General features: G+C 36.5%; 1 protein-coding gene across 1 annotated transcript in view; it reads left to right on the top strand.

The window, feature by feature from the left end:
- Nucleotides 1–489: 489 nt before the first annotated feature.
- Nucleotides 490–27,827, top strand: part of LRRC9 (leucine rich repeat containing 9) — a 134,161-nt gene continuing 106,823 nt past the window's right edge. Inside the window, exons 1-9 of the mRNA XM_033187859.1 lie at nt 490–599; nt 8,134–8,228; nt 8,540–8,620; nt 8,894–9,112; nt 11,544–11,684; nt 12,243–12,306; nt 12,598–12,668; nt 19,027–19,209; nt 24,922–25,077. Coding sequence (XP_033043750.1) covers nt 8,573–8,620; nt 8,894–9,112; nt 11,544–11,684; nt 12,243–12,306; nt 12,598–12,668; nt 19,027–19,209; nt 24,922–25,077 — 882 coding nt within the window. The 5' untranslated portion in view covers nt 490–599; nt 8,134–8,228; nt 8,540–8,572. The remainder of the gene's footprint in view (nt 600–8,133; nt 8,229–8,539; nt 8,621–8,893; nt 9,113–11,543; nt 11,685–12,242; nt 12,307–12,597; nt 12,669–19,026; nt 19,210–24,921; nt 25,078–27,827) is intronic.

Here is a 27,827-nt window from a genome sequence, read left to right as displayed (position 1 = left end):
GATGCCGCGCTGGGGGTCGGGGCTCGTCTCGGCTGTCACGCCACCTTGTGACATCACAGCGCCACGCCCTCGGGGCTCAAGGTCAGAGAGGCTCCGGGTTTCCAGGACCCGAGAGCCAAAGATATTCAGTGAGAGAGGGCGAGACTGGAGGAAGCAAGGAATAGGTCTGCGCCACCTTGCCCATAACGCGTTGCTTTCAGTCACGTTCCGCGAACTGGCGAAAGCACGCGAAAAGATAAGCGCAGTTACAGAGAAGCCTGCGACGGAGAGGCTCCCGCTGTTCCCCCACGTCCCCGGAGCCCCAGCGGGGGGTCTTCCGGTTGGACCCCTGCTTCTGCTGATTGGTTGGAGGCCGCCACCACGTGATGCAGACCCGGGTCGGCCTCCGCTTTCCCCGCCCCTTTTATCCCCCTCCCCACCCGGAGGTCGCCGGAGGTGGAGAGCCGGTTACCCAGGCAACCGCCACAGGCAGTCTGTACACACCAGGCCAGGGGCGGGAGAGGGTTTCCTGCCTGCTGCTGCAAGACAGGGATTGGGAAGTCAGAGTGGACTCTGACTTGAATCGGATTGCCCTGGAATCCATCCTCTCTCTTGATAAGGTCAGAATCCCTCACCTGGTGGCCTTCGGGCGTACATCACCTGTAAGCAGGGCCCCGGGAGTCTTTGATCCCTTCTTTTTCCTTCCAAGCCATACCAAGAGGAAGACGCCAGTGAAGCAAAGTTGAGGTCAAGGGAACTCCGTAATGGTGCAATGGTGATGATAATGGTGAAAGACAGTGAGGTGGCTTTATTGAGGCAGTCAGGGTACCAGAACAAAGTTCAAGAGAAGGAAAGGAGGGTGGCCTACAGCCAGCTATGCAGCCTTTACTGCACCAGTTAAGGTTCTGGGCTGGGAGAACCAAATGCTCCCTGACCAAACCTGACACTGCTCATCTAGAGAGTGTAGGGGGTTTATTTGGACCATCAGTGATAACTGATGGATTCTGATCCTTTTATACCCAAATGAGGAAATAATTTGACCCATACAGGACTTCTACTGGGCAGAAAAAAAAAATGAGTTTTCTCAGAATAACACCCTAACCAACTCTCATGGCAGACAGAAACGTGGTCCTTTATACTCTATCATTGTACTCTGGTCATGGAGAACAATTATGTCTTTAAATTATACCATATGCCTGTGGCATGACAATTAACCCATTAAACAATTTTTTTTTAACACCTAGCATGTGCCAGGCAGTGAAGTTGTGATAGGTTCATAGTTTCTGCCCTCAATGAACATGTAACCTAGTAGGGAAGAAAGGCCCGTAAACACGCTTTACAGTGTGACAAGTGCTATACATAGAGTATGTGCAAACCTTAACCAGAATCACAAGAAAGAGAATGCTTATAATACTACCGGAGAAAATGGAAGTCTTCAGAGAGAAGAGTGTTGATTTAAATATTTAGGGAAGTATGGAGTATGCTATACAGCCAAGGGAAAAGGACATTTTAGGGAGAGGAAACAGCCCATGCCAAAGTACAGAAACATCCCATTCAGTTCCAGAGAACGATAGTTGTGGCCTGAACCTAGGGTCCTCTGTGGAGGTTGTGATTGATGAGCATGTGAGGTAGGCAGGAGTCAGAGCATGGAAACCATGAATAGCTTCCAAAGGGGTAAAGCATGAGCAGATTTACCTTTCAGGAGGCTGTCACAGTAGTGCAGAGGATGGACTTGAGGGAAGACAAGACTACAGGGAGGACATCCAGTTAAGGTGAGGTGATAAGGGCCTGAACCAAGGCAGAAGCAATTCGAATGAGGAGAAGGAAAAAAATGTGGTCAGACTTTTAAGAGGTATGTGCAGAAGGATTTAATGAGTGAATGAACCTAGTGGGATAGAGTCAAAGATTGGTTGAGGATAATAGCTCAACCAATAGAAGAATGGTGGTGTTATTTTTCAAGAGAAGGCATACATTAGGAGAAGGAGGCTGGTTGGAAAATATAATGAGTTCAGTTTTGAACACAGTAACACACTGAATTTGAGATGCCTTTGGCACATTCAGATGGAGCTTTTTCATATGGGCAGCTGGATTTTTTTTCTTTTGCACAGAAAAGAAGGATTTTTCACCATGAAGAAAATAATTGGTTTGAAAAGCATAAAGTAGGCTGGGTGCAGTGGCTCACACCTGTGATCCCAGCACTTTGGGAAGCTGAGGCGGGTGGATCACAAAGTCAGGAGTTCGAGATTAGCCTGGCCAATATGGTGAAACCCCATCTCTACTAAAAATACAAAAATTAGCCAGGTGTGGTGGCGCACGCCTGTAGTCCCAGCTACTTGGGAGGCTGAGGCAGAAGAATCGCTTGAACTTGGGAGGCAGAGGTTGGATTGAGCCAAGATTGTGCCACTGCACTCCAGCCTGGGCGACAAAGTGAGACTCCGTCTCAAAAAAAAAAAAAAAAAAAGAGGGAAAAAGAAAAGCACAAAGTAGCTTTGAAATAACAAGTAGAGAGAAGCCAAGGAGAAAAGTTGAACCAAAGAAGAAAACTTAAAGGAGAGAGTCATCAGCATTGTCAGATGCCATGTCAGGGTCAAGTTGAGAACTGAAACATGTCCACTGTCTTTGGCAATTAGAAGGTTATTGTTGACCTTGGTAAAAACATGCTGTAGTGTCTTGAGGTGTCCTCAGTCCAGACGGCAGTGAATACAGGACGGAATGCAGGTAGTGACGTGTTGCTAATGATTATCTAAAAGGTTTACCATAAAGGTATCTAAAAACAGCTATTTATAGAAGAACATAGGAGAGATTTTTAACATAGGAAAGACCTAATATTTATATACAGAAATAAAAGAGATCCTTGAGAAGGAAATTTGGGAATAAATGAAAGAGGAAAATTTGACAGCAGTATTCTGAAAGAGACAGATAAGGACAGGATCAATACATAGGAAAAGGGATTTGTTTTGGACAAAAGGAAGAACACCTACTAAGATGAGTCAGAAGGGAAAGAAAAATACATGTTTGAGGGGAAGGAAATAAGAAACACACATTTGATGGCACCACTGTTCTCTATGAAAATGGGGTCAAGATCATCTATTGAGACAGAGAGAAAGACCTTGAAAAGAGTGGTGAAAGTTTAGAATAGTCAGTAATGTCATGAATCTCGAGTCTCTAGTCCCACTCTCCTAGGAGAGGAAAATATAAAACACTTGTTGCTGAAGATCTAACTGAAGTTAGAGGTCATACATTTGTAGTGACTTTAACTCCATGCTGGTTAGGTGAAATTTTCCAGCAGCAATCCAAAGTGGAAAGACTAATCCAAGATATGCAGTTTGAGGTGTAAAAGCTATAGAAGTTCCTGGTGGCTTCTGGTTTTGTGGGGGAACTAGAGAAGACCTTTAGCCTCTTAAATGGGCCGGCCCTGAAAGAGCTTCAAAGAGCAGGAGAGTGGTTACAAGCTGGCCAACAGGACATTCACCTCTTGATGAATTCAGTAACTTCATCTGGAACCCTTGAGTCCATTTGTGACTGGAGAAAGCATACAAGACTTGTAGGTACCAGGAAGGTCTAGCATCTTTGCAATTCAGAAATAGTTATGCAACTTGTATAATTTGGGGTTTTATAATTAAATTGTATTTTTCTAATTAGCTGTTGAATTAGAATAAGATTTTCTGCTAAATAAGGGCATTGATGAAGAGAAAATAAGTTGAAGTGAGAGGTAAGATTTGTATCCCAAATGGGCATATGTTTCTTCCAAGGAAAAGTAGTCTCCTTAAATAAATGGAGAGCTATACCTTGTTCTTGAGGATTACTCAAAACTGTAATATGGAAGTTCTCCCTAAATCTTTACAATGCAACCTCAATCAAAATCCCAATTGAATTTTTTAAAACTAAATACAAAATAATCATAAATTTTATTTGGAAAAAAATATGGAAGAATATCCAGGAAACTGCCAAAAAAGAACATGAGGTGGGAATTTTCAACATAAATCACAGTAATTAAAACAGATATGGCAGGGTGTAGTGGCTCACGCCTTCCAGCACTTTAGGAAGCCAAGGTGGGCAGATCACGAGGTCAGGAGATAGAGGCCATCCTGGCTAACACTGTGAAACATCGTCTCTACTAAAAATACAAAAAAAAAAATTAGCTGGGCGTGGTGGTGGGCACCTGTAGTCCCAGCTACTCGGGAGGCTGAGGCAGGAGAATGGCGTGAACCTGGAGGTGAGGCTAAGAGTGAACCGTGATCGTGCCACTGCACTCCAGTCTGGGCGACAGAGCAAGACTCCATCTTAAAAAACAAACAAACAAACAAACAAAAACAGATACTGGTGCAGGAATAGACAGAGCTAAGGAAAAACACAGATTAGAAAGTCCAAAATTAGGTCCCAGTGTATGTGATCATTTCGAATATAACAGAATGATTTAATTCCTTCTACAATAGATATCTTGGACAAAGGCAAGATAAATTAGAACACCATTTGGTGAATTTGGAGCGTTGAAGGGAAGACTTTGTCCTTTGTGTCGTGGTGGGCAGCTAGGCTATCCTTTGGTAATCACAGACTTTAATCCAGTATATAAGGGTTTCTCTTCCCATGAGTAGAGGTGCTGCAAAACACTTTTTTAACTTGGTGCACCATTCAGATAAATCTGGAGAGGTAAGACTGTGGCCTGCATCTATGTGTGGGCCTTTGATGGAGCTTCCAAATTTTTTCAGGTTGCTTTCTTGACTGGCTTCTCTCACAGCCTATGCTGTATTTTCCTAAGGTTGTCCAAGAATGGAATAAAGACACAATTGCCAATAGGAAGCAGGGAAGGAATGCACAGCATTTCCTTCAATATAGACCCATCATCTGACCACTGGCACCACTGCCACTACCACCACCCTACTCCAATCACCATCCTCTCCCACTTATATTATTACAACTGCCCATTAACTAGTCTCCCTGCTTTTGCTCCAAACCCTACAATCTATTTTAAACATAGTAGCCAGAGTGATCTTTTTAATACTTAGGACAGTTCATGTTACTCTTCCACTCAAAATCCTCATATAGCTTTTCATCTTACCATAATAAAATCCAAAATCCTCATAAAGGTCTATAAGATAGCACATGATTTGACCCTGAAATACCTCTTTGACCTCACATCCTACCATTATTTATTTCTCTCAATGTACTCCAGACACATAATTTTCCTTGCTATTCTGCAAATATGCAACGTATACTCTCACTGCCCCTCGCCCCAGCTTTTTTTTTTTTTTTTCATTTGCTGTTTCCTTCACCTGTATGCATTTTCTCTACATTCCCGCATGGCTCACACTCACACTCCCTTATATCCTTCATTTCTTTGCCCAGTTTCCACATTATCATCGGATAAGGTCTTGATCTTCTCTTTCCTCCCACCCCGTCATTCTTTGTCTAGGGTTCTGTCTTATGCCTTCAATATGAATATTAACAATGAGTGAATGAATGAACAGAGTCCAATGTATTAGGATAATTTACTGACTGTGTTTTTCTTTGTGGTGTTAGCTGGGGTCCTGTCCCTCCTTCTTGACTCAGTGTCTTAGTCCATTTTGCGCTGCTATAATAAAATACCTGAAACTGGGCAATTTAAAAACAACACAAATTTATTTCTCACAATTCTAGAGGCTAGAAAGTCCAATATCAAGGCATTAGCATCTGGTGTCTGCTTCCAAGATGATGTCTTGAAGTCTGCCTCTTCTGGAGGGAAGGAACAGTATGTACTCACATGGCCAAGTCAGAAGGGCAAAAAAGGGATGAACTTTCTCCATCAAGCCCTTTAAATGGGCAGCTAATGGGCACCTAATGCCATTTGGAAGGGGAGGAACCCTCATGACCAAATTACCTCTTAAGGGCTCACCTCTTAATACTATCATATTGGCAACACCTGAAGTTTGAAGGGGACACATTTAAACCATAGCATTCAGCATGGTAGGACAATGTCCTCAATTTACAAAGCATGAGTACAAATACAGACTGTGTGTAATTTTCTGGTACATTTCTGAAACTCCTTTGATTTGGTCCCTTATGTATAATACACAGCTACCCCTTTCCCAATGACTTCTGCTCTCAATTTGAAGATTTTTAAGAATAGTTTTGTGAAACTTCTTTCCCTGGTACCTTAAATTTTGGTCTGTAATATGGTTTGGCTGTGCCCCCACCCAAAATTTCATCTTGAATTGTAATAATCCCCACATTTCAAGGGCGAGACTAGGGAGAGATAATTGAATCATGGGGGCACTTTCCCCCATGTGTTCTTGTGATAGTGAATTCTCACAAGATCTCATGGTTCTACAAGGGGCTTCCCCCTTCACTCAGCTCTATCCCGCCTCTTGCTGCCTTGTGAAGAAGGATGGTTTGCTTGCCCTTCTGCCATAATTATAAGTTTCCTGAGGCCTCCCCAGCCATGTGAAACTGTGGGTCAATTAAACCTCTTTCCTTTATAAATTACCCAGCCTTGGGCATGTCTTTATTAGCAGTGTGAGAACAGACTCTGGTTTGTGTTGATGGGCTTTTTTTCTCAATCTGATGTTGTCTGTGTCATTTTTAAAGACCTTTCTCAATATTTCTGGCAATCATTGCTCTTTTTGTAGCACTGCTATATTCTTTTCTTGTTTTCATATTTCTGTAGTCATTCTAGTGGGATTTGGGGAGGGAAGATAGGTCAATACATAGACTCAAATCATCATCATTTTTTCTTAACATTTTAGTTTATGTATATGCCAGCACATGTACATAATTTTGCATAAATGAATAAAAAAGCATATAAATGCCTTTAAAATAAAAATTTAGGTAGAATTTCATTAAAGTATAACATACATACAGAAATCACACACATCTTAGGTATCTAACTTTATTTTCAAATTGAACATAACCAGCACCTAGATCAAAAAATACATCATTATGAGCACTCTAGAAGCCCCTCTTTTGCCTCCTCTTAGTTGCTCTTCCCTGAAAGGTAGCCAATATCCTAACTTCTAATACTATAGTTTGTTTTAAAATCTTACATGAATTGAGTCATACAGTATTACTCATTGCGTGTCTCTTCTTTTGTTCAGCATTTGTTTACGTGAAACTCACTCGTTGCAAATAACAATAGTTGTTTTTTTCTCTTTCCACTTTTAGGTAGAAACTCCAAAGAAATTTGTAGCTATGACCTATATGACAGAATGTTCAGAGAAGCACTATTTAACCCCCAACTGGAAACAGTCCAAATGTGTACCCATGGTAGAAATAATAAATAAATGTCTATACACTCAAACTAGGCAATTCTAAACATGCTTTTTAAAAAGTATCATTTTTTCTTTTCCATTTTTGCCTGGATCTATCCCCATCCAGCTTTACATTTATATTCTAGCCACAACAACTTTCACCTGCATCTAAGGAAACTCATATTAACAACTTAGTATATATCTTTCCATATTTTCTCCTGACAATAATTATACACATACATGCATTTACATATATACACACATGCCTATGGGGGAGTTGCTATTGTAAAGAAAGGGGTTATACTGTATACCATTTTCTTTTTTTTTTTTTTTTTTTTTTTTTTTTTTTTTTTTGAGACGGAGTCTCGCTCTGCCGCCCAGGCTGGAGTGCAGTGGCCGGGTCTCAGCTCACTGCAAGCTCCGCCTCCTGAGTTTACGCCATTCTCCTGCCTCAGCCTCCCAAGCAGCTGGGACTACAGGCGCCCGCCATGTCGCCCGGCTAGTTTTTTGTATTTTTTTAGTAGAGACGGGGTTTCACCATGTTAGCCAGGATGGTCTCGATCTCCTGACCTCGTGATCCGCCCGTCTCGGCCTCCCAAAGTGCTGGGATTACAGGCTTGAGCCACCGCGCCCGGCCCTGTATACCATTTTCTACATCTGTCCTTGTCAGGTCATTATATTAAAAGCAGGATTCTTATATTTTTTAGATAGTATATATCTGGAATAATACTCAGAAAATATTACAAATTATGAAAGTTGGATTAAGTTTTATTGAAGCTACTTGAGTATTAATTGGTTCATATTCTCTAGAATGAAGGAGAAGTTGGAGTATTTATTTAAACATTTATTACTATGCCAAATATGTTGCTAAGCCCTAAGGATTCTTCTCTTTGCAGTCTAAGTATATTTAGAGAACTGTGTTCACTTTTAGACACACAGTGTAATACAAAGGACAACCAGAGCCTGTTCAAATGAGAGAAACATGAGTATATAGTGAGAGAACTAACAACTTCAACTGTGAGTAAGGTAAGAGTATAGATGAGAGATGACCATTTTCTTCAAGTATTGAAGGCTCATCTTGTGGAAAAAAATTTATACCAAGGAGGTATACTGACAACAAAAGGGAAGGAATTATGGAAAGAGAGATTTAAAATTAAAATAAAAAATAACATCCTAACAGAAGACCCCCTCAGAGTTTATACAGATACTTGGTAATGTACTATGTGAAGATTTCAAACTACAGTTGGGTGGTTCAACCTTAGTAGCTTTAAGGTCTATTTCAACTTTGAATGACAATGACTTTAATATTTATTTCATTTTTTCATTTTCCTTAACAGTTATAATGTTATGATCACTATTTTTAATGGAAGATGATTGAAAGTGAAAACCTAAACCAAGAAGAAATAATTAAAGAACTGGTGAGTCAAAGTCAAATTTCTTTTTATAATATTTGCAGTAATATAAAATGGAAAGTTTTTATGCTCCTTTCTAGAGCTGGAAGGGTTACTTAGTGATTTCCTCTACCTAGTGACTTTTGGAAGCAGAGAATAATCATATATGTGATATAACTTTCTCTCGTGAGATTACAAAAATGGCATCAGTGCAATTGACAATTTATAATTTCTAATGGTAAAAGTAATCTTTTGATTATTTAAAATAGGTAATGACCGAATTTCTTTCCTTTAAAACAGTGTTTGTGCAATGGCTTATCTTATGAGATGGTTGGACAAGAAGGATCAGATACATCAAAGTTGGAGATGTTTTTCTTAGGGTATCCTCGTATAGTCGGATTATCATTATTTCCTAATTTAACGAGTCTTACCATTGTTGCTCAAGATATAAAAGAAATTTCAGGGTTAGAGCCTTGTTTACAACTTAAAGAACTCTGGATTGCTGAGTGCTGCATAGAGGTAAGTGTAAACATAAAACCTTACATGGAATATTTTATTCTGAATTCTTTGGCTTTAGAAAAATAATTCATTGAAATATATGCATAAGGCATGGGTTAAGACAGATAAATGAGCAAAGGATAGAAATTGATTTGTACAAAGGAAAAAATAAAAACAAGGAATTAAAACATAAACATATTCTACTTTTTAGTAATCAAAGCAAATCAAATCAAAACAGCATGTTACTGGTACAAAACAGACACATAGGCCAATGGAACAGAATAAAGAACCCAGAGATAAGACCACACACGTAAAACTATCTGATCTTTGACAAAGACGACAAAAACAAGCAATGGGGAAAGGATCATCTATTCAATATATGGTGCTGGGATAACTGGATAGCCATATACAGAAGATTGAAACTGTACCTCTTCCTTATACCATATACAAAATTAAACTGAAGATGCATTAAGGACTTAAATGTAAAACCCAATATAAAAACGCTGGAACACCACCTAGGCAATATCATTCTGGACATAAGAACAGGCAAAGATTTCATGACGATGACACCAAAAGCAATTGCAACAAAAGCAAAAATGGACAAATGGGATCTAATTAAACTAAAGAGCTTCTGCAGAGCAAAAGAAACTATCAACCGAGTAAACAGACAATCTACAGAATGGGAGAAAATTTTTGCAAACTGTGCATCTGACAAAGGTCTAATACCCAGCCTTTACAAGGAACCTAAACAAATTTACAAGAAAAAAACAACCCCATTAAAAAGTGGGCAAAGGACATGAACAGACACTTCGCAAAAGAAGACATACATGTGGCTAACAAGCATAAGAAAAAAAGTTTAAAACAACTGATCATTAGAGAAATGCAAATCAAAATCACGGTGAGATACTATCTCACACTAAGACAGAATGGCTATTATTAAAAAGTCAAAAAAATAACAGATGCTGGCAAGGTTGTGGAGAAAAAGGAATGCTTATACACTATTAGTAGAAGTGTAAATTAGTTCAACCATTGTGGAAAACAGTGTGATGATTCTTCAAAGACCTAAAAACAGAAATACCATTCAACCCAGCAATTCCATTACTGGGTATATAACCAAAGTAATATAAACAGTTCTGTCATAAACACAAATGCACGTGTATGTTCATTACAGCAGTGTTTACTAGCAAAGACATGGAATCAACCTAAATGCCCATCAGTAGTAGACTGGATAAAGAAACTGTGGTACGTATACACCATGGAATACCATGCAGCCATAAAAAAGAACAAGGTAATAGCTTTTGTAGGAACATGGATGGAGCTGGAGGCCATTGTCCTTAGCAAACTAACACAGGAACAGAAAACCAAATACCACCTGTTCTCACTTAGAAGTGGGAGCTAAATGATGATAACGTATGGACACATAGAGGGGAACAACAGACTCTGGGGCCTACTGAAGGTGGAGGGTGGGAGAAGGATCAGGAAAAATAACTAACGGGTACTATGCTTAATACCTGGGTGACAAAGTAATCTGTACAACAAACCCCCATGACAGAAATTTACCTAAATAACAAACCTGCACATGCACCTTGAACTTAAAATAAAAGTTCAATAAATAAATTGATTTGTGCAAAGGAAAAGCAGAAATAAGGAATTAAAACATAAACATATTCTACTTTTTAGTAATCAAATCAAATCATAGCCAGTATTACTTAGTAATAAAATTGGTCCACTTAGACACTATTGGTTGTGTTGAAATTATAACATCTATTTTGAAAAGAAATATTGCAAAACATCAAGAGCCATCACGGAAATGTACGGGGCATACGTTTTGACTTAGAAGTCCCTACTCTAAGATTTTATCCTAGAAAAGTTAACTCAGTAGCAGAAAACAATCATATGCATGAAGCTACTTGTTGCAGCATTATTTATAACGAAAAATTTGAAACATAAATATGCCATACATCAGGTAATTTTTCAGAAAATTATAAACTTAATGAAATATTCCATAATTATTAAATATAATTTGAAGGATTATGAAAACATTTTAGTCTTAATTTAAAAAGAGTCCCACAAAATTGTATGTGCATTAGGATTATAATGTGCTTACATGGTTGTAATCATAACCATATAATCATAATCATTTCTATATGATTATAATAACCATATAGAAATACAGAAATATATGATTATATATGATAAATATAATCATAACCATATATAAATAGATATAGAGTTGATTAAAATTTAAAGAGAACATGCAAAATTGAAAATAGTTGTATTTAAGTGGAAAACATGGAATATATTTTTTCTTTTAAAACTGTTCATTTTGCTGGATATTGATTTTGCAATAAAATATGATATTTAAAAGAAAATATACTTAGAAACCTACTTTATTGGAAGGATTCATAGCAAAACATAAACTAACACTATTCAGTCTCCTTTTCTTTTACAGAAGATTGAAGGTCTTCAGGAATGTAGAAATTTGGAAAAACTATATTTATATTTTAATAAAATTTCCAAAATAGAAAATTTAGAGAAATTAATCAAATTGAAGGTTCTTTGGCTGAACCACAATACAATTAAAAATATTGAGGTAAGATAATAATTTCAATTATGTATATGTAAAACCAGTTACTACTGTAGAGTTTAAACCACAATGTTCAAGATCATATTGTGGTTAAAGGCCAAACTATTCATGACTAGTACAATTATTGTTGTCAAAAAGAACTAACATGTATATAGCATTTTATAAGGTACAGAGGATATTGTATACATTACTTTCTTTACTCTTTACAAGCCTAAAAGGTAAGGCATTGTTACTCTTTCTTCGAAGGTTAAAAAAAAAAAGAGGTTTAGAGAAGTTACATAATTTGCCTAAGATTATAAATATACTCTATGTGATGTATTCTTTTCCTCCTACTCCTCCTTTTTTCTTCTCTACTCCGCTTCCTGTTCCCTCCTCCAATAATTCTAAGTTCCAGTATACAGAACAAAGGTGGGTTCTTGGAGGCACTCATTTCCTTCTGTGCTTGTGATGCACAAAGTACCCTGTGCTCAGAGCACCTGGAGAACTAACCAGATTAATCAGAGATGATTTGTAAATGTTAATTTTAATTATTTGTTCTAAATTGTATGTTGTCTAAATTTTTAGGGTTTGCAAACTTTGAAGAATTTAAAAGATCTCAACCTTGCTGGAAATCTAATAAATAGCATTGGTATGTACTATTTCGTTTGGAATCTGAGATAATGCTATAATCATTTTTTATCAATATAAAAAGTATATGCTTAGATTTTTTTTCTTTTAGGCTTTTTTCTGTGATATATTTGCAAAGCATATTGAAACCTGTGAAAATATTACTCATTAATCAGTGATTACTAATTATACAAGGGTACCATCAGTCTGTTTATATGCAAGAAATGATAGCTACATACAACTCAGAAGTATGACAGAACATAAACAGAAGGTAAAATAATAAATTTAATTCTTTTCATCTTATTTTTTAAAGGTCGATGTCTTGACTCCAATGAACAACTGGAAAGATTAAACCTTTCTGGTAACCAAGTATGTTCTTTCAAGGTATGTTTAAGTGGAATAATTTTTACTTATCATCCTGAATCATGAACCATTGTGTTGCAGAAACTGTACTAAAATGTCCCCCATTAAGGAATAAGTTCATTATTTTGGGCTGATGCTCCAGGGAATTTGAAAGTCATCTGACCACATTGGCCTTAATTATCTGACACTATTGAAACCAAACAAATAACTATTTACCTGGCTCTTAGGATACCATTTTCTGTTAGTTTTCTTCTAATCTTTCTGGCTACATCTCTTCAGTTTCTGTTCTTTCATCCTCTCCTAACATGTAAGATATGGACTTCCCTTGGTCAGTACTGACATCTTTTCTCATTTCTGTCTGCAATTATTCTCTAAATAGTCTCACCATGCCTTAAGACTTTAAATACCCTTTGTCTACTGATTACTCTAAACTAGTACCTTTACTTTCCTTGGCAGCTCTCCAAAACTGTACACATATCTTAATGCAAACTAATTTTTCCTCTACCAGACCTTCTCCTGCAGTCTTCCTCACCTCTCTAAATGGAGTCTCCATTCTTCCAGTAACTTAAGCCAAAATCCTTATAGTCATTTTTGACTCTTCTTATTCCTTCATACCCTCATCCAATCCATCAGCAAGTACAGTCGGGTGCACCTTCAGAATATGTCCAGAGTCTGATCACTTCTTACCACCTGCATCACTACCAGGCTGATTCAAGACACTATGATCTCTAACCTGCATTAATGAAAAAAACCTTCCTAACAATTTTCCTGTTTGTCCTTTCCCTACTATAGATCTGTTCTCCACACAGAAGCCTGATGGCACGTTTAAAAATCTGTCAGATAAAAATCACCCTTCTGCTTAAAACCTTCCCTTGGCTTCTCATCTCTTTCAGAGTAGAAGATATTTCTTATAATGGGCCATAAGACTACCTAATCTAGCCACCCCACCACCCCCAACCTGTTGCTTTGACTATAGCATCTACCACTCTCTCCTTCGTTTGTCCAGTTTCAGCCACACTAGTCTGAATATACCTAGCACACAGTAATCTTAGGGCCTTTGCACTTGCTGGAATTTTCTTTCCTCATATACCTGCATGGCTCGTTTATTTCAGGTTTTTGTCAAAATATTATGTTCTAAGTGACACCTTTCCTTCCCAATTTAAGTGTAATAGGAAAACCCTCACAATGCTCCCCAACCTGCAGCACTCGCTATCACTTTGCCACTGTTTTATTTTTCCTCTTGGCACATCCCTTACTAGAATACTAGCTCTCTGAGTACAGGAACTTTGCCTGTTCTCTTCATTGCTATATACACAATCCTTAACATAGTGTTGGACATGTAGTAAATCTCAATAAACATTTGTCAAGAACATGAAAGAAAGAGAAACCACCAAATAAAGGGACTTAATATTTATCACATATAATGCTGGCTAAAGGTGACATTTATAATTTTGACAGTGTAAGATTGAAGGTGCATATTCAAACACATCCTCTAGAAAATATTGAAGAAAGATAGGTAAATTTACTATAGAAATAACTTTGAGTTCATAAATATTAAAGTAGGCATTATTCTACTCAGGCAAAAATATAAAAATACCAAAAAGCTATAGAATGAGGCAGATTAAGTCCCTTAAAAAGATATGTAAACAAAATTGTATTAGTCAAATTCAAGAGGAAATATTTGATAAGAACTTTGAAGTGTCAACAGAATTTGAACAAGCATTGGTGGGAGGATCTTCTGGGTAGTAGGGCGTGGGCATTCTAAGAAGGGGAAAACAATATGTACAAACACAGGGAAGTGAGAAATCAAGGGGTATATTTGAATAACACCAGCATTGTCGTTTGACTGAAATATAGAGTATATATAGCAATATTGGAAGTTAACACTAGAAAGGTCAATTGGGTCTCGAATATAGACTGTATTTTATAGACAACAGAGAGCTGTAAAATTTTTGAGCAAGAAAGTGATATGATCAGAAATGTTCTTTAGGGATAGTGATCTGGAGTTAATGTTTATTGACTTGGAACAGCTAGAAGAAGAAAACCCAGTCAGGAGATTACAGGAATAATCTAAATGAGAGACTGTGAGACTATGAATTGGAGTGTTAAGAGAAAAAAGAAGAAAAGAAGAAGAAGAGAAGGAGGAGGAAAGACGAGGAAGAAATAGATGCAAGAGACATTATGGTTGTTGAATTTGCAGAATTTCACAACTAGTAGAATGTGAAGAGCTAGAGAGTCCAAAATGGATCTGTGATTACAGTTCTTAGCAAGCTCAAAAAATATACATATCAGAAAAATAATGGCTAGTTTTGTGGGGGTGAGGGGAAGGGAATGTGTCTAGTTCTGCATATGTTGAGTTTAGAGTACCAGTGGGGCTATCCAGGTGAAGATCTGCATACACAACACTGAGAAATGGGTAAAGAGCAGTCAATACCTTACAATCTTGGCATAACAAGCAAGAGTGTGAAGCGATGCTTAGAGCCATGGCAAATTGTCTCTACCAACATTGAGGCCGTCAGATAGGGGATCGGATTAAACATGTGGAAAATAAGCCATGATAGAAACCAGAGACACTCAGAGGGTGGTAACAGTTGTGACAGGGACAGGCATTAAGATAGATAACAGGATTGTGTGGTGTGTGTGTGTGCGTGCATGCACATGCACACATGTGTATCTTTTCCCTTCTACTTCTGCCAGTTTAAGATGCTACACTAAATCTTTAAATCATACTTACTATATGGAAATTCTAATTTTCAGCCTGGTAAACACATCATAAAATTAAAACAAACAGACAAAAAAACCTTTGAAATAATTCTTACTTTTAAAAGAGCTCTTTTAAATCAATTAGAGACAAATAATCTAAGATACCCAGTAGAATAAAGGATAAGTGAGCAGATAATTCATAGAATTGAACTCCACATGACTAGTAGATTCATAAAATAATTTTCAATCCTACTAAGAATGAATAAAATGAAAATAAAACGTGATATAAGGCTGGACATGGTGGCTTACGCCTGTTATCCTGTCACTGGGAGGCCAAGGCAGGCGGATCACTTGAGGTCAGGAGTTCGAGACCAGCCTGGGAAACATGGTGAAACCTTGTTTCTACTAAAAAAAAAAAAAAAAATAGCCAGGTGTGGTGGTGGCGCCTGTAATCCCAGTTACTCAGGAGGCTGAAGCAGGAGAATCTCTTGAACCTGGGAGGTGGAGGTTGCAGTGAGCTGAGATTGCACCATTGCACTACACCCTCAGTAAAGGAGCGAGACTAGGTTTCAAAAAAAAAAAAGAAGATATAATTGTAATTGATAATATTTTATATAGTCAACATTTGATAAACATGATACTCTGTGTTAGAAAGATTAGGATAAGATGGGCATTTATATGACATTGGTAATCATTTAAAATGATAGAACTTTTCTAGAAAGCATTTAGATAATGTGTACCAAGTCCTTTAAACAGGCTTCTATCCTTTAACCTATCAATTCCTCTTTTAGGAATCTATTCCAAGAAAATAATGTGAAATGTGGATAAAGCTTTTATACTTAAAATAGGCTAAAATTCCAGAAGAGATCAGAGAGAGCTATGAACGTTAAATTCAGAGTGCTGTGGGAACATATAAAAGGGAGACGTAGCCTTGTTTGGGATATCAGGACAAGACATCCTTGAGGAGCTAACGTTGCAGCTAATGATATCAGATGTGAGTAGGAGTTGCCCAGGCAAAGACCCTTCCAGGCAAAAGTTAAAAAGCATGTGTGAAGGCTCAAGGTGGTTGAAAGGGGTATGGCAGATTCTACGAACTAGAAATCCTCTGTGACTGGAACACAGCAAGGGAAGCAATTATGACATAAGGCTGAAGAAGATAAGTGCAGGATTCTGGGAAAATAAGGCATTGCCCTGCCAAGAAACTATAGGGAAGTTTATCTTACCTGGCTAGCCATGGCACCCTTGTGGTGGTTATAATCTGTGGCTGCACAGGCAGAAAGACCTCTCAGGTCTAGCTCTGCCTCACACTAGAGGCAGCATAATACAGTGGAACATGAAGTTTAGGTGAAATAACAATGTAAAGTACCCGAATAGTGACCAGCACATAGTAAGGACTCAACAGATCCATTGTTCTTATTATTTTATTACCATTACTTTAATTACATTGACCTGCTGTATTTCAGTATCTTTATTTTAAAAATGGTGATAACAGGATTATTATAAAAACTCATTATGTGTCATAATATTTAAAAAGGCTTTTTATGGCATTATGACTGTCATAAAAACATTGAACCTGATTCACAGGAGCTTTTACTATCTTCATATTAGAAATGTTCCTGGAACACTATTATCTTAGATTTTTAGCTCTATAACCTTTCTTCCTACCCTAAGAAGATAACTATCCTATCCTATCCTGATTGAATAAATTCTGTGCCCACCTTCCAACCATACCAGGCACCACAGCACTAATTTTCAGTGAGATTTTGTGCCTTCATGGACTCCAGTGTCACCTGAATTTGGCATGTAGTTGGGGGATTTCTGTGTAGGAATTCAGAGTTTATACCCACCATCTACCAGCTCATTTATACCCACCATCTACCATGGTCAAATGAAACATAGCAACCCAGTAATCAAAGGCTGCCAAATGGTTTGCCTTCTTGCCCCTGCAGAATTTGACCAAATAATTCTCTGCACAGCTCTGTCCGTAAATTTTCCTTTTAGAGCAACTCTGCTTAGTCCTCCTCCCCACATAGGCTCAGCCCAAGCCTCAGGTCAGACCAGTGAGCCACATTCTCACTTGTCCAGAGAGAGTTTGGAAATATATTAACCACCTCAACCTGTATTACTCTTGTTTCCAGCAACCTGACTTCACTATTCTCTTTTCCATTCCTTTTTTACTGTAACTTTAGAACTAATGCTTCCTGGTTCTTCCTTTGGATTTCCCTTAACTCTGATTCTGATTTTTCTAGCTAGCATTGCATCCTTTCAAGTTTGACCCCACTACAGTAGCCTCCTACCTCAGGCACCATCCTGGTAATAAGAAAGTATGAGAATATCCTCGAAGTTGGTTGAAAGTAATCAATTTACTTTACATATTTATTTAGTGCCTGCTGTGTTCTGAGTGCTGAGTGTTGGGAATACAATGTTAAACAAGACACAAACCGTGTTCTCCACAAGTTTATTGCAGGGTTAGCAAACGTTTTCTGTAACGATAACAAAAAAAAGCCAAATAGAAAGTATTTCAGGCTCTATGGGCCACATGTGGCCTCTACTGCATATTCTTCTTTTTTTTTCAATACTTAAAAATGTAAATAACATTCTTTGTTTGTAGATTGGGGGCCAAAGCCCATATAGACCCTTGGCTTATAGATAGCAATTGGCAATAGGGTATGATAAAGTCCATACCAAAACTAAGCTCAGTGGCTAAAAGAGGTCTTAGGAGGAACATCTATCCCAACATTGGAGGATGAAACAAGGCTCCCAGGGAATATGACACTGGGTTGGGCCCTGACAGATTAAAAGGTGAAATTGGGGTGAAGTTCAGGCCACCTAAAAGGGAGCAGCATGAGTAAAGGTCTAAGGACAAGATAGGGCTTGGCACATTCCAAAACTTCAACTGGTTCAATATGACTAAATCATAAAATATTAGGGTTTAAACAGGAAGAGGCAGGATGGAAGAGTTAATCAAGAGCCAGATGACAAATAAAGGAAAGTATAAATAATGACTTAAACATCAGGAAAAAATATGTTAAGGAGAAACATTGGTCTGAGAGTGCATATCAATCCTTCCTCATCCATAGGTTGTGAGAGAACTGAGGCCCTCAAGGAAGGTTAGACTTTAGTTGACCATAATAGGTAAAACAGGTACTTAATGGAAAAAACAAAACAAAAAAAACCCCCAAAATCAGGAATTCCATGATGATTGTTTGTAATGAACAGGGGCTCCCATAGCCTTTAATGAGTAGAGCAGATCTGGAAGCAGGGAGGATGAACAGGAGTGTTTCTAGGTGATAAGTATAGGAAATAGGGGTGAAGAAAGCAGAGACCTACAGGTATCCTGGGGGCAATTAGCAAGAGGGGCTGTGTAGGGGAGGCAACATATTAATGAACAAATGTGCTCACATCACTGGCTTCAATGTTCCAGCTGGAATACATGATTTAGTAAATATTTAAAAGGCATAGTGGTATAGCGTGTTGTTTAATTATTGTTGCTATTTTCTTTGGGAATTTAGCTTGTTTTTCAATAGAGAGAAACATTTTAGGCATCTAAATCACTGTAATGTATTTACGCACATAATTAGAATGCATTAGAGTATGGCTGATCTTAAGTGTTCAAATACTGCCTTTAGAAATGACAGTCACAATTAATTGAACATTATCTTTGCTGGTGTTTTAGGAGCTCACGAACTTAACCAGGCTGCCTTGCTTAAAGGATTTATGTCTGAATGATCCTCAATATAAAACCAATCCAGTTTGTCTTCTGTGTAATTATTCCACACATGTATTATATCATTTGCCTTGCCTTCAAAGATTTGACACATTGGATGTGTCAGCAAAGCAAATCAAGGAACTGGCAGATGTAAGTACATCCCTAATCAGGCATCTGTGATTTCTGTTTTATTAGTTAGTTTATTAGTTAGGCTTCTTTCTGGCCATGTCCACATATGGTAGGTAGGATTATCAGTTCAGTTCTTGTTGCCAAGTCTACTTTTGCCCTAGTTAACTGGATATTACACATAAAAGTATATAAATAATATTAATACTAGAATCTTAATTTTGATGACAGTACTGGAAGGTGAAATAATGAAGTAATATTGCTTCTAATCTATATAAAACAAGAAGGAAATTGAAAAAAATAAGTGTCAAAAATAATTAGACTAGTGCCATATATATATAAATTAAAGCTTAAATAACAGAAATGTAACAACCACTTCTCCTTTGGAATATTACATATCAAAATCAGAAAGTATCTGTGGTTTATGGTAGTCAACCAAGGATTAGGTAGATTTTAATCTAATTAAAGATGGTTTGTCATTATCTGAAAGTTTAAGTAGCTGAGGACATCAGGGGAAGAGAAGTAACAGATGAAGACAGGAGTAGTGGAGGCCAGATTATGTGAGACTGTAGACTGTTGTAAGGACTTTGGTCTTTATTTTGAGTGAGATGGGATCCACTGGAAAATTCTGATCAGAGGAGGGACTAAGATGACTTATGGTTTAAAGGGATCCTTTTGAATAATGTATTAAGAATAGACAATTAGAGGGGGAAAGTTGAAAGCAGAGAGACCAGTTAGGAGATTATTCCAGTAACTTAGATGAGCAATGTGGATAGTTCAATGCATGGTGTTCACAGAGAAAGTGGTAAGAAGTCAGATTCTGGTAGTGTTACAAGATGGAACCTATCTGGGTTTACTGATGGATTGGATATTAAGTACAGAGGAAAGAAGTAGAGAATAATTCCAAGATATTGGCTGGAGCAATTCAAAGAGTAAGTTGCTATTTGACGACATGAGGAAGAGTATGGGAGGAGTAGGGGAGGAGTAGGTTTAGAAGGAAAAATCATTATTTTAGAATCATGATAATTTTAGGCATGTAAAGTTTGAACAATTTTTTGAATATCCTAAGGGGACATGCTCAGTAAGTAGTTGGATATCCATATGAGTCTACTATGTGGGAGAGTTCCCCTGATTGGGGGTATAAATTAAAATATGAGAACTGAAAGCAGAAAGTTGGTACTTAAAGCTGTGGACTGGATGAGTCACCAAGGGAATGGTGTGGAAGAGAAAGTGTGTCACTTGGGTGCTAAATGTTGGGTAGATGAGAAGGAACCTACAGAGGAGACTGAAAAGGAGAACTAAGAGAGGCAGGTTCTTCTGACATTCTGACTGAGATTCTCATACATTTGGTTTAGTCTTGTAAATGTCAGGAGTAGCATAAATAACAAAAAAAAGGAATTGTTAGACAGTTTCTAACATCTTAAATTAAGTAATTATATTTCATTTTCTTATTGTAAAATATTTACCCTCCCTTTACCTTTTAAGGCACAAATAAGATATATACTATAGTCCAACTTTAGATTCAGACCAAAATGATTTTCAAATTCAAAGTATTTTTAATTTATGGATTGATATAGATTTCTAAAATGCTTTTTTCCTTACTATGCATAAGAAGACAAGTTGTGGCAGTTCTTTGTGATGAACTCTTGAACAGAGTGCTATTGATTCTTCAGATTTTCACCTATGACTGTGAACTAGTTTGTGTAAACTACAAGTGGCAGGTAAAGTCAGAACCTACCAGGAGGACCACCAAAGAGTTAGTGTGAGACAGAGGGAAGAACATATGGGTTCAAATCCGAAGACTTGGATTCAAGCCCTCAACTGCATGTGCTACTACTGAAGCTCAGTTTTCTGAACTGAAACAAAGATGATGAAAATAGTATCTGCTTTTCAGCACAGGGTTGTTTGGGGGAGCCAATGAGTTAATGTACATAAAAGCCCATTTTAATTGTTAAGTAGTATAAAAATAAGTGCCATGAAACTATAGTTGAATATAATTCTGTTTATGACTTTGAATTCTTTTTTGGCCACCTAAGATGCAAAGGGATCAAATTTTGTCTTAGTACAAACATGCAGCTGAATTTAGCATTATAATTAGTCCAATTTCTTTTTCTTAAAAGTTTGTTTTGACAGGTGTGGAATTCTACCAAAGTCTTTGAAAGTGACTTTGACATTAATTTTGTAAAGTCCAAATACAAAAAGCAAGTTGCATATGGTCAGCCTACAAAGTTGATTGGCTATAGAGTTACAGTTTATAAAACAGTCTTCCCTCCTTCCCCAAAATCTTACTGTATACTCTCAAACAAAGACAGAAAAAACCCGTTCATTGATAACTCTTATTTATTGTTATGACATACTAAGTGATTTTGAAAAAGTTTAGAAATAGTAAAATATCATAATTTTTGTTTCTATATGAAGATATAGGTACATTCTTAATAAATTAGAAAAAGTTGAAACTATGGTAAGATTTACTAGACACTAAAGTCATTTTCTGCAGAAGATGGGGCAACTGAGAAGATGGGAAACATAAGTGGGAAGTAGACTTTTCATTGTATAAATCAATTTTTTTGGTTTTTGAAATGTGAATATATTGCTTATTCAAAAAAATTAAAATAAAACTAGTATGTTTTAATCTTTTATTTACCCCACCTAGGGGATTCCATGTTAAATTTAAATTTTAGATAAACAATAAAGATGTTTTGGCATAATTAAATAAGTATAAGTAAATTTAGTGTTATGTATATTAAAACATTATTTGCTGTTTATCTGAAATTCACATTTAATTTGGCATCCTGTATTTTATCTGACCAAATTAACTCCATCCCATGGTCTCTTGTTGTGTTATTTTTTCCCTTTTATTTACAATTGATGCATAATAATTCTATATATAATAATCAAATAAGGGTAATTAGCATATTCATCTCCTCATTTATTCTTTCTGTTGTGAACATTCAAAATCCCTTCTTCCAGATTTTTGAAAATATACACATTATAGTTAACCATATTCACCCTGCAGTGCTACAGAACACCAGAATTTATTCTTCCTATCTAGCTATAATTTTCTACCCTTAACCAACCTTTCTCCCCATTCTCTCCTCCCCACTACCTCGCCTACAGCCTCCAATAGCTACAATTCTGCTCTCTACTTCCATGAGCTCAAAAATGTCTTTAGTTCTCATACATGAGTGATAACATGCAGTCTTTATTTTTCTGTGCCTGACTTATTTCGCTTAACATAATGTCCTTCAGGCTCAACCATGTTGCCACAAATGACAGGGTTTCATTCTTTTTTATGGTTAAATAGTATTCCATCATGTGTATACACGGTGTGTGTGTGTAATGTGATATACATATATTACATTTTCTTTATCCATTCACCTATTGATGGCATTTAGATTAATTCTAAATCTTAACTATTATGAATAGTGCTGCAGTAAATGTGGGGGTGCAAGTATCCCTTGGATACACTGATTTCCTTTGTTTTTGACAAATACCCAGGAGTGAGGTTTGCTGAATCCTTTGGAAGTTCTGCTTTTAATTTTTTGAGACAACTCCATCCCGTTTTTCATAATGGCTGTACTAATTTACATTTCTACTAACAGCATATGAGAGTTCCCTTTCTTGGGGCCAGGCGAGCAGATCACTTGAGGTCAGCAGTTTGCACCGGCCAACATGGTGAAACCCCATCTCTACTAAAAATACAATACACATTAGCTGGGTGTGGTGGCAGGTGCCTCTAATCCCAGCTACTCGGGAGGTTGAGGCAGGAGAATTGCTTGAACCCAGACGGCAGAGGTTGCAGTGAGCCGATATTGCGCCACTGCACTTCAGCCTGAGCGACAGAGTGAGACTCTATCTCAAAAAAAAAAAAAAAAGAGTTCCCTTTGCTCTGCATCCTCACCAGCATCTCTTTTTTTTTTCTGTCTTTTTGATAATAGCCATTCTAACTGGATGAGATTATATTGTGATTTTTATTTGCATTTCCATGATGGTTAGTTAGTGATGAGCATTTTTTCATATACTTAGTGGCCATTCGTATAATATCTTTTGAGAAATGTCTATGCAGTTCCTTTGCCCACCTTCTGGTTGGATTATTTGTGTGTGTGTGTGTGTGTGTGTGTGCGTGTTTCATTTGTGTGTGTATGTGTTTGTTGTTTTTGTTTTTTGTTTTGCTGTTGAGTTGTTTGAGTTCCTTGCATATTCTGGATATGAGATCCTTATTGGATGAGTAGTTTGCAAATATTTTCTCCGTTCCATAGTTTGTCTCTTCACTCTGTTGTTTCCTTTTGCTGTGCAGAAGCTTTTCAGTTTAATGTAGTACCATTTGTCTATTTGTTTTTGTTGCCCATGCTTTTGAAGTATTAGTCATAAAATCCTTGCCTAGATCAATGTCCTGAAACATTTTCTCTTTTTTCTTCTAGTAGTTTTATGGTTTCAAGTTTTACATTTAAGTCCATTTTTTGAGTTGATTTTTGTATACGTTGAGAGATAGGGGTCTAGTTTCATTCTTCTGTATGTGGATATCCTATTGTTTTATATTGAAGAATTTATTAAAATTATTTTTAGCTGTAACTGACCCACAGAATTTTGTATTGGATTTCCTATTGTCTCCAAATAGGAAAAAAAAATCAAGAAACACCAATTCCCATTTCTTAAGTTACAATTTTTTCTTTTAACTCAGTTGCACTTCAGAAATTAAGCTTTTCTTTATCAAAGATATTTAATCAGTTTATCATGATCCTAAAACAAATTTTTTTCTTGACTGCTTTGTTAGGATTGTCTTATTTTTGGCAGGGGAATTTGGTGATTTCAGTTGCAGTACTTCATAATATGCATGGGGAAAGATAATTCTTTTGGCCTCTCATCATACTATGTATTTGTTTCTATTCTGCCTTTTATGCCAGAAAATTATATTAGGATCTTGATTATCCACTCCATACTAAATAAATTTCATAGGAAAAGACTGCATCTGTAGAAAATACATGTCTAAGAGTGTAAAAGTCTTCCAACTTATTTGCTTTCATTATTTCAGGTAAACAAAACCATGTCAGATTTTTTATAATGCCTCAAATTTGTTTATGGTCTTCTCAGTTCTTTTTAACTAACATAACTCTCAAGTACCATTTAGCTGATGCATTTCTTAATTATGGATTTAATCAATTTATCATGATAAATTTATTAATAACTGAATGATGCATTGTTATTAAGGAATGCAAGATAAATGGATTTGATAGACATTTAGTAATTTGCTTAGCCTAATGAACATTCTTTTATAAATTTGAAAAAAATTATATTCCTTAGCCATGCTTTTAAAAAATGAATTGAGTAATGTTATATTTGCTTTTAATTCTTATTAATTTCTTTTATTCCCTGAGTTAATCAAATAGGAATAACGAGTTATATGTTTGCTCTAATTGTACTGCCTCATTACCTGTACTATTTTATACATTACATTTTATCTGTAGTCTCTTTATGTTGTTATCCTGGAAATAAATGTGAATTTGCCTCACACTTTATGCCTCACAAAGAAAATCTTTGGAATTTTATATCTTTTATTAAGTTTAAATATAGAACTCTGTGTAGCCATTGTCACTCCAGCTATCATCTTTATTAGTACCTGAGCATGCAAATCATCTAAATTGTTATATAGAACATACTGTACTTATATAATACCACTAATAATTGCCTATAATTTGTTTTAGCTAATTTTTATGTTGTTTTCTTTCTTACTTTTAGACCACAGCAATGAAAAAAATAATGTATTACAATATGCGTATAAAAACTCTTCAGAGGCATCTTAATGAAGACCTTGAAAAACTGAATGATCGAAAATGCAAATTACAAAAGTTGCCAGAAGAACGAATAAAATTATTCAGCTTTGTGAAGAAAACCGTAAGATTTAGTAATGTAAAATTCCAGTGGCCATATCTTAAGAAAACTGTTGGCCGGGCGCGGTGGCTCAAGCCTGTAATCCCAGCACTTTGGGAGGCCGAGACGGGCGGATCACGAGGTCAGGAGATCGAGACCATCCTGGCTAACACGGTGAAACCCCGTCTCTACTAAAAGATACAAAAAACTAGCCGGGCGAGGTAGCGGGCGCCTGTAGTCCCAGCTATTCGGAGGCTGAGGCAGGAGAATGGCGTAAACCCCGGAGGCGGAGTTTGCAGTGAGCTGAGATCCGGCCACTGCACTCCAGCCCGGGTGACAGAGCGAGACTCCGTCTCAAAAAAAAAAAAAAAAAGAAAAGAAAAAAAAAAAAAAAACTGTTAGATAAGATAGCAAGCAATATCTTTTAAATTATGTATATAATACACACACACACACGTAATTACTACTGAATTTCAAGTTAAGCTTACTCCAAAAAAGTTTTGATTCCAAGTACTTAACTAAGCTGCATTCTGTGCTTAGAAGTCTGCAATTCAAAAAAGGTGTGGGTTTATTAAATTATGAATTTTGTTTAAAAAACTATATATTTTAACATGAGTTAGAGTGTTACAAAAATTGTTAGACTTATTTCAGCTGCGGTTTTATTAGATGCCAGCAGGCTGTGCTCAAAATTCATTTGCTTGTTTAAGGTGCTAAAAAAAAAAAAAAAAAAAACCCTTTACTAATAATATTAAGGTATACAACAAAGTGGGAATTTTAAGTCAAGCTATATTTTAGTAGTTTGTATGCATTTTTATTTAGAATAAATTGGATTTCTTTTACAAAAAGTAGACCCTGAAAAAGTAAGCATTATTTAACTCAAAACAGGATCTTGTATATATAATAATTCTTGTATTTTTTTCAGTATGAGGAAATAATGGATTATTCAACAAATGGTGTTAGAAAAGTAGTCAAACTATTTGGGAGCTGGAGAGTTGGATCCTTCATTTGCACTTTACCAAATGTAAATACCAGTAGGAAAAAAAGAATTAAATGTAAAAATGAAAACATGAAAACTTGAAGAATAAATATATAGATGGATATATTTATCTGATCTCAGCCTGCTAAACTAAAGAAATACTAGAAATCACAAAGAAATAAAATGTAGATTTGATTTTTTAAAAACCAGTGAAATGCTTTTGTATTTAAAATCAGCATTAATAAATGTAAACAAAAAATGAAACTGAAAAGTGTCTTCAACAAACATGATGGACAGGGTCAATATCTTTAGTATAAAAAGGTGCTCGTATGTAAAACAAAATAAAAGGTAAATGTCTAAATAGAAAAATTTAGCAAAGTATGTAAACTAGAATTTTGCAAAAGTAGAAATAAAAATAAGCATTTGAAAGAACTCAATTTGATGATTAATTCAATTTGATGATTAATTTCCAAATGTTAATTTAAGATACCAAGAAACTGTTTTACCTATAAACTGTCAAAGTATGACACATGACAGTACTCAGGCTGGTGAAGACGGATGTGACACACTAGATACCACTTATGGAAGTGTAACTTTGGTCATATGTATAACAGCCTAAAAAAGCTGAGTTTTTGACCCAGTAAATCTACTTCTAGCACTCTATTGTAAATATGTATATAAAAGGATATATAAAAATATTTATATATCATTGCACTATTAATAATTTAAAAATTCAAAACTATCTAAATGTTTAATGAGAAGAGTTATACACTCAAGATAGAATAGCGTGTAGCTATTAATATTAAAAACCAAAGTTTTGAAATACATTTAATGCTTTTTTAAAGTGAGCAGTTCTTATTATAATTAGAAAAATATTCTTAAAGTAAAACATTAATAAAATTTAATTAAAATTAAAATTAATAAAAAAGATTTCAATAAAAATCACAAGAGATCAATATATGGATATCACTTTATATCTGTTATTTTCATGTGCAAATGCATGTATTAAGTAAAATCTGCAAATGAGAAAAATAATGGCTATAGATATATACAAATATATACATTTTAATGAATATGCTTAATCTGTTTTCTAACACCTGGATATATCTATTATAGAGGAGTACAGATAACTAGTAAATTTCCACTTATATACACTTGCCCTTATAGAGTACAACTTATCTGCTGTTGTTGTTGTTGCTTTTATTTTACTTTAAATTCCAGGATACATGTGCAAAACATGCAGGTTTGTTACATAGGTATACATTTGACATGATGGTTTGCTGCACCTATCAACCTGTCATCTAGGTTTTAAGCCCCACATGCGTTAGGTATTTGTCCTTAATGCTCTTCCTCCCCTTGCCCCCCACCCCACAACAGGCCCTGGTGTGTGATGTTCCCCTCCTTGTGTCCATGTGTTCTCATTGTTCAGCTCCCACTTGTGAGTGAGAAAATATGGTGTTTGGTTTTCTGTTCCTGTGTTAGTTTGCTGAGAATGATGGCTTCCAGCTTCATTCATGTCCCTGCAAAGGACATGAACTCATTCTTTTTTTTTTTTTTTTTTTTTTTTGAGACAGAGTCTCGCTCTGTCGCCCAGGCTGGAGTGCAGTGGCCAGATCTCAGCTCACTGCAAGCTCCGCCTCCCGGGTTTATGCCATTCTCCTGCCTCAGCCTCCCGAGTAGCTGGGACTACAGGCGCCCGCCACTACGCCTGGCTAGTTTTTTTTTTTTGTATTTTTTTAGTAGAGACGGGGTTTCACTGTGTTAGCCAGGATGGTCTCGATCTCCTGACCTCGTGATC

Source organism: Trachypithecus francoisi, unplaced genomic scaffold, assembly GCF_009764315.1.
Source record: "Trachypithecus francoisi isolate TF-2019V2 unplaced genomic scaffold, Tfra_2.0 Lachesis_group3, whole genome shotgun sequence".
Lineage (NCBI taxonomy): Eukaryota > Metazoa > Chordata > Mammalia > Primates > Cercopithecidae > Trachypithecus > Trachypithecus francoisi.
Note: the sequence above shows the minus strand (reverse complement) of the source record. Positions and strands in the feature narration are given on the sequence as shown.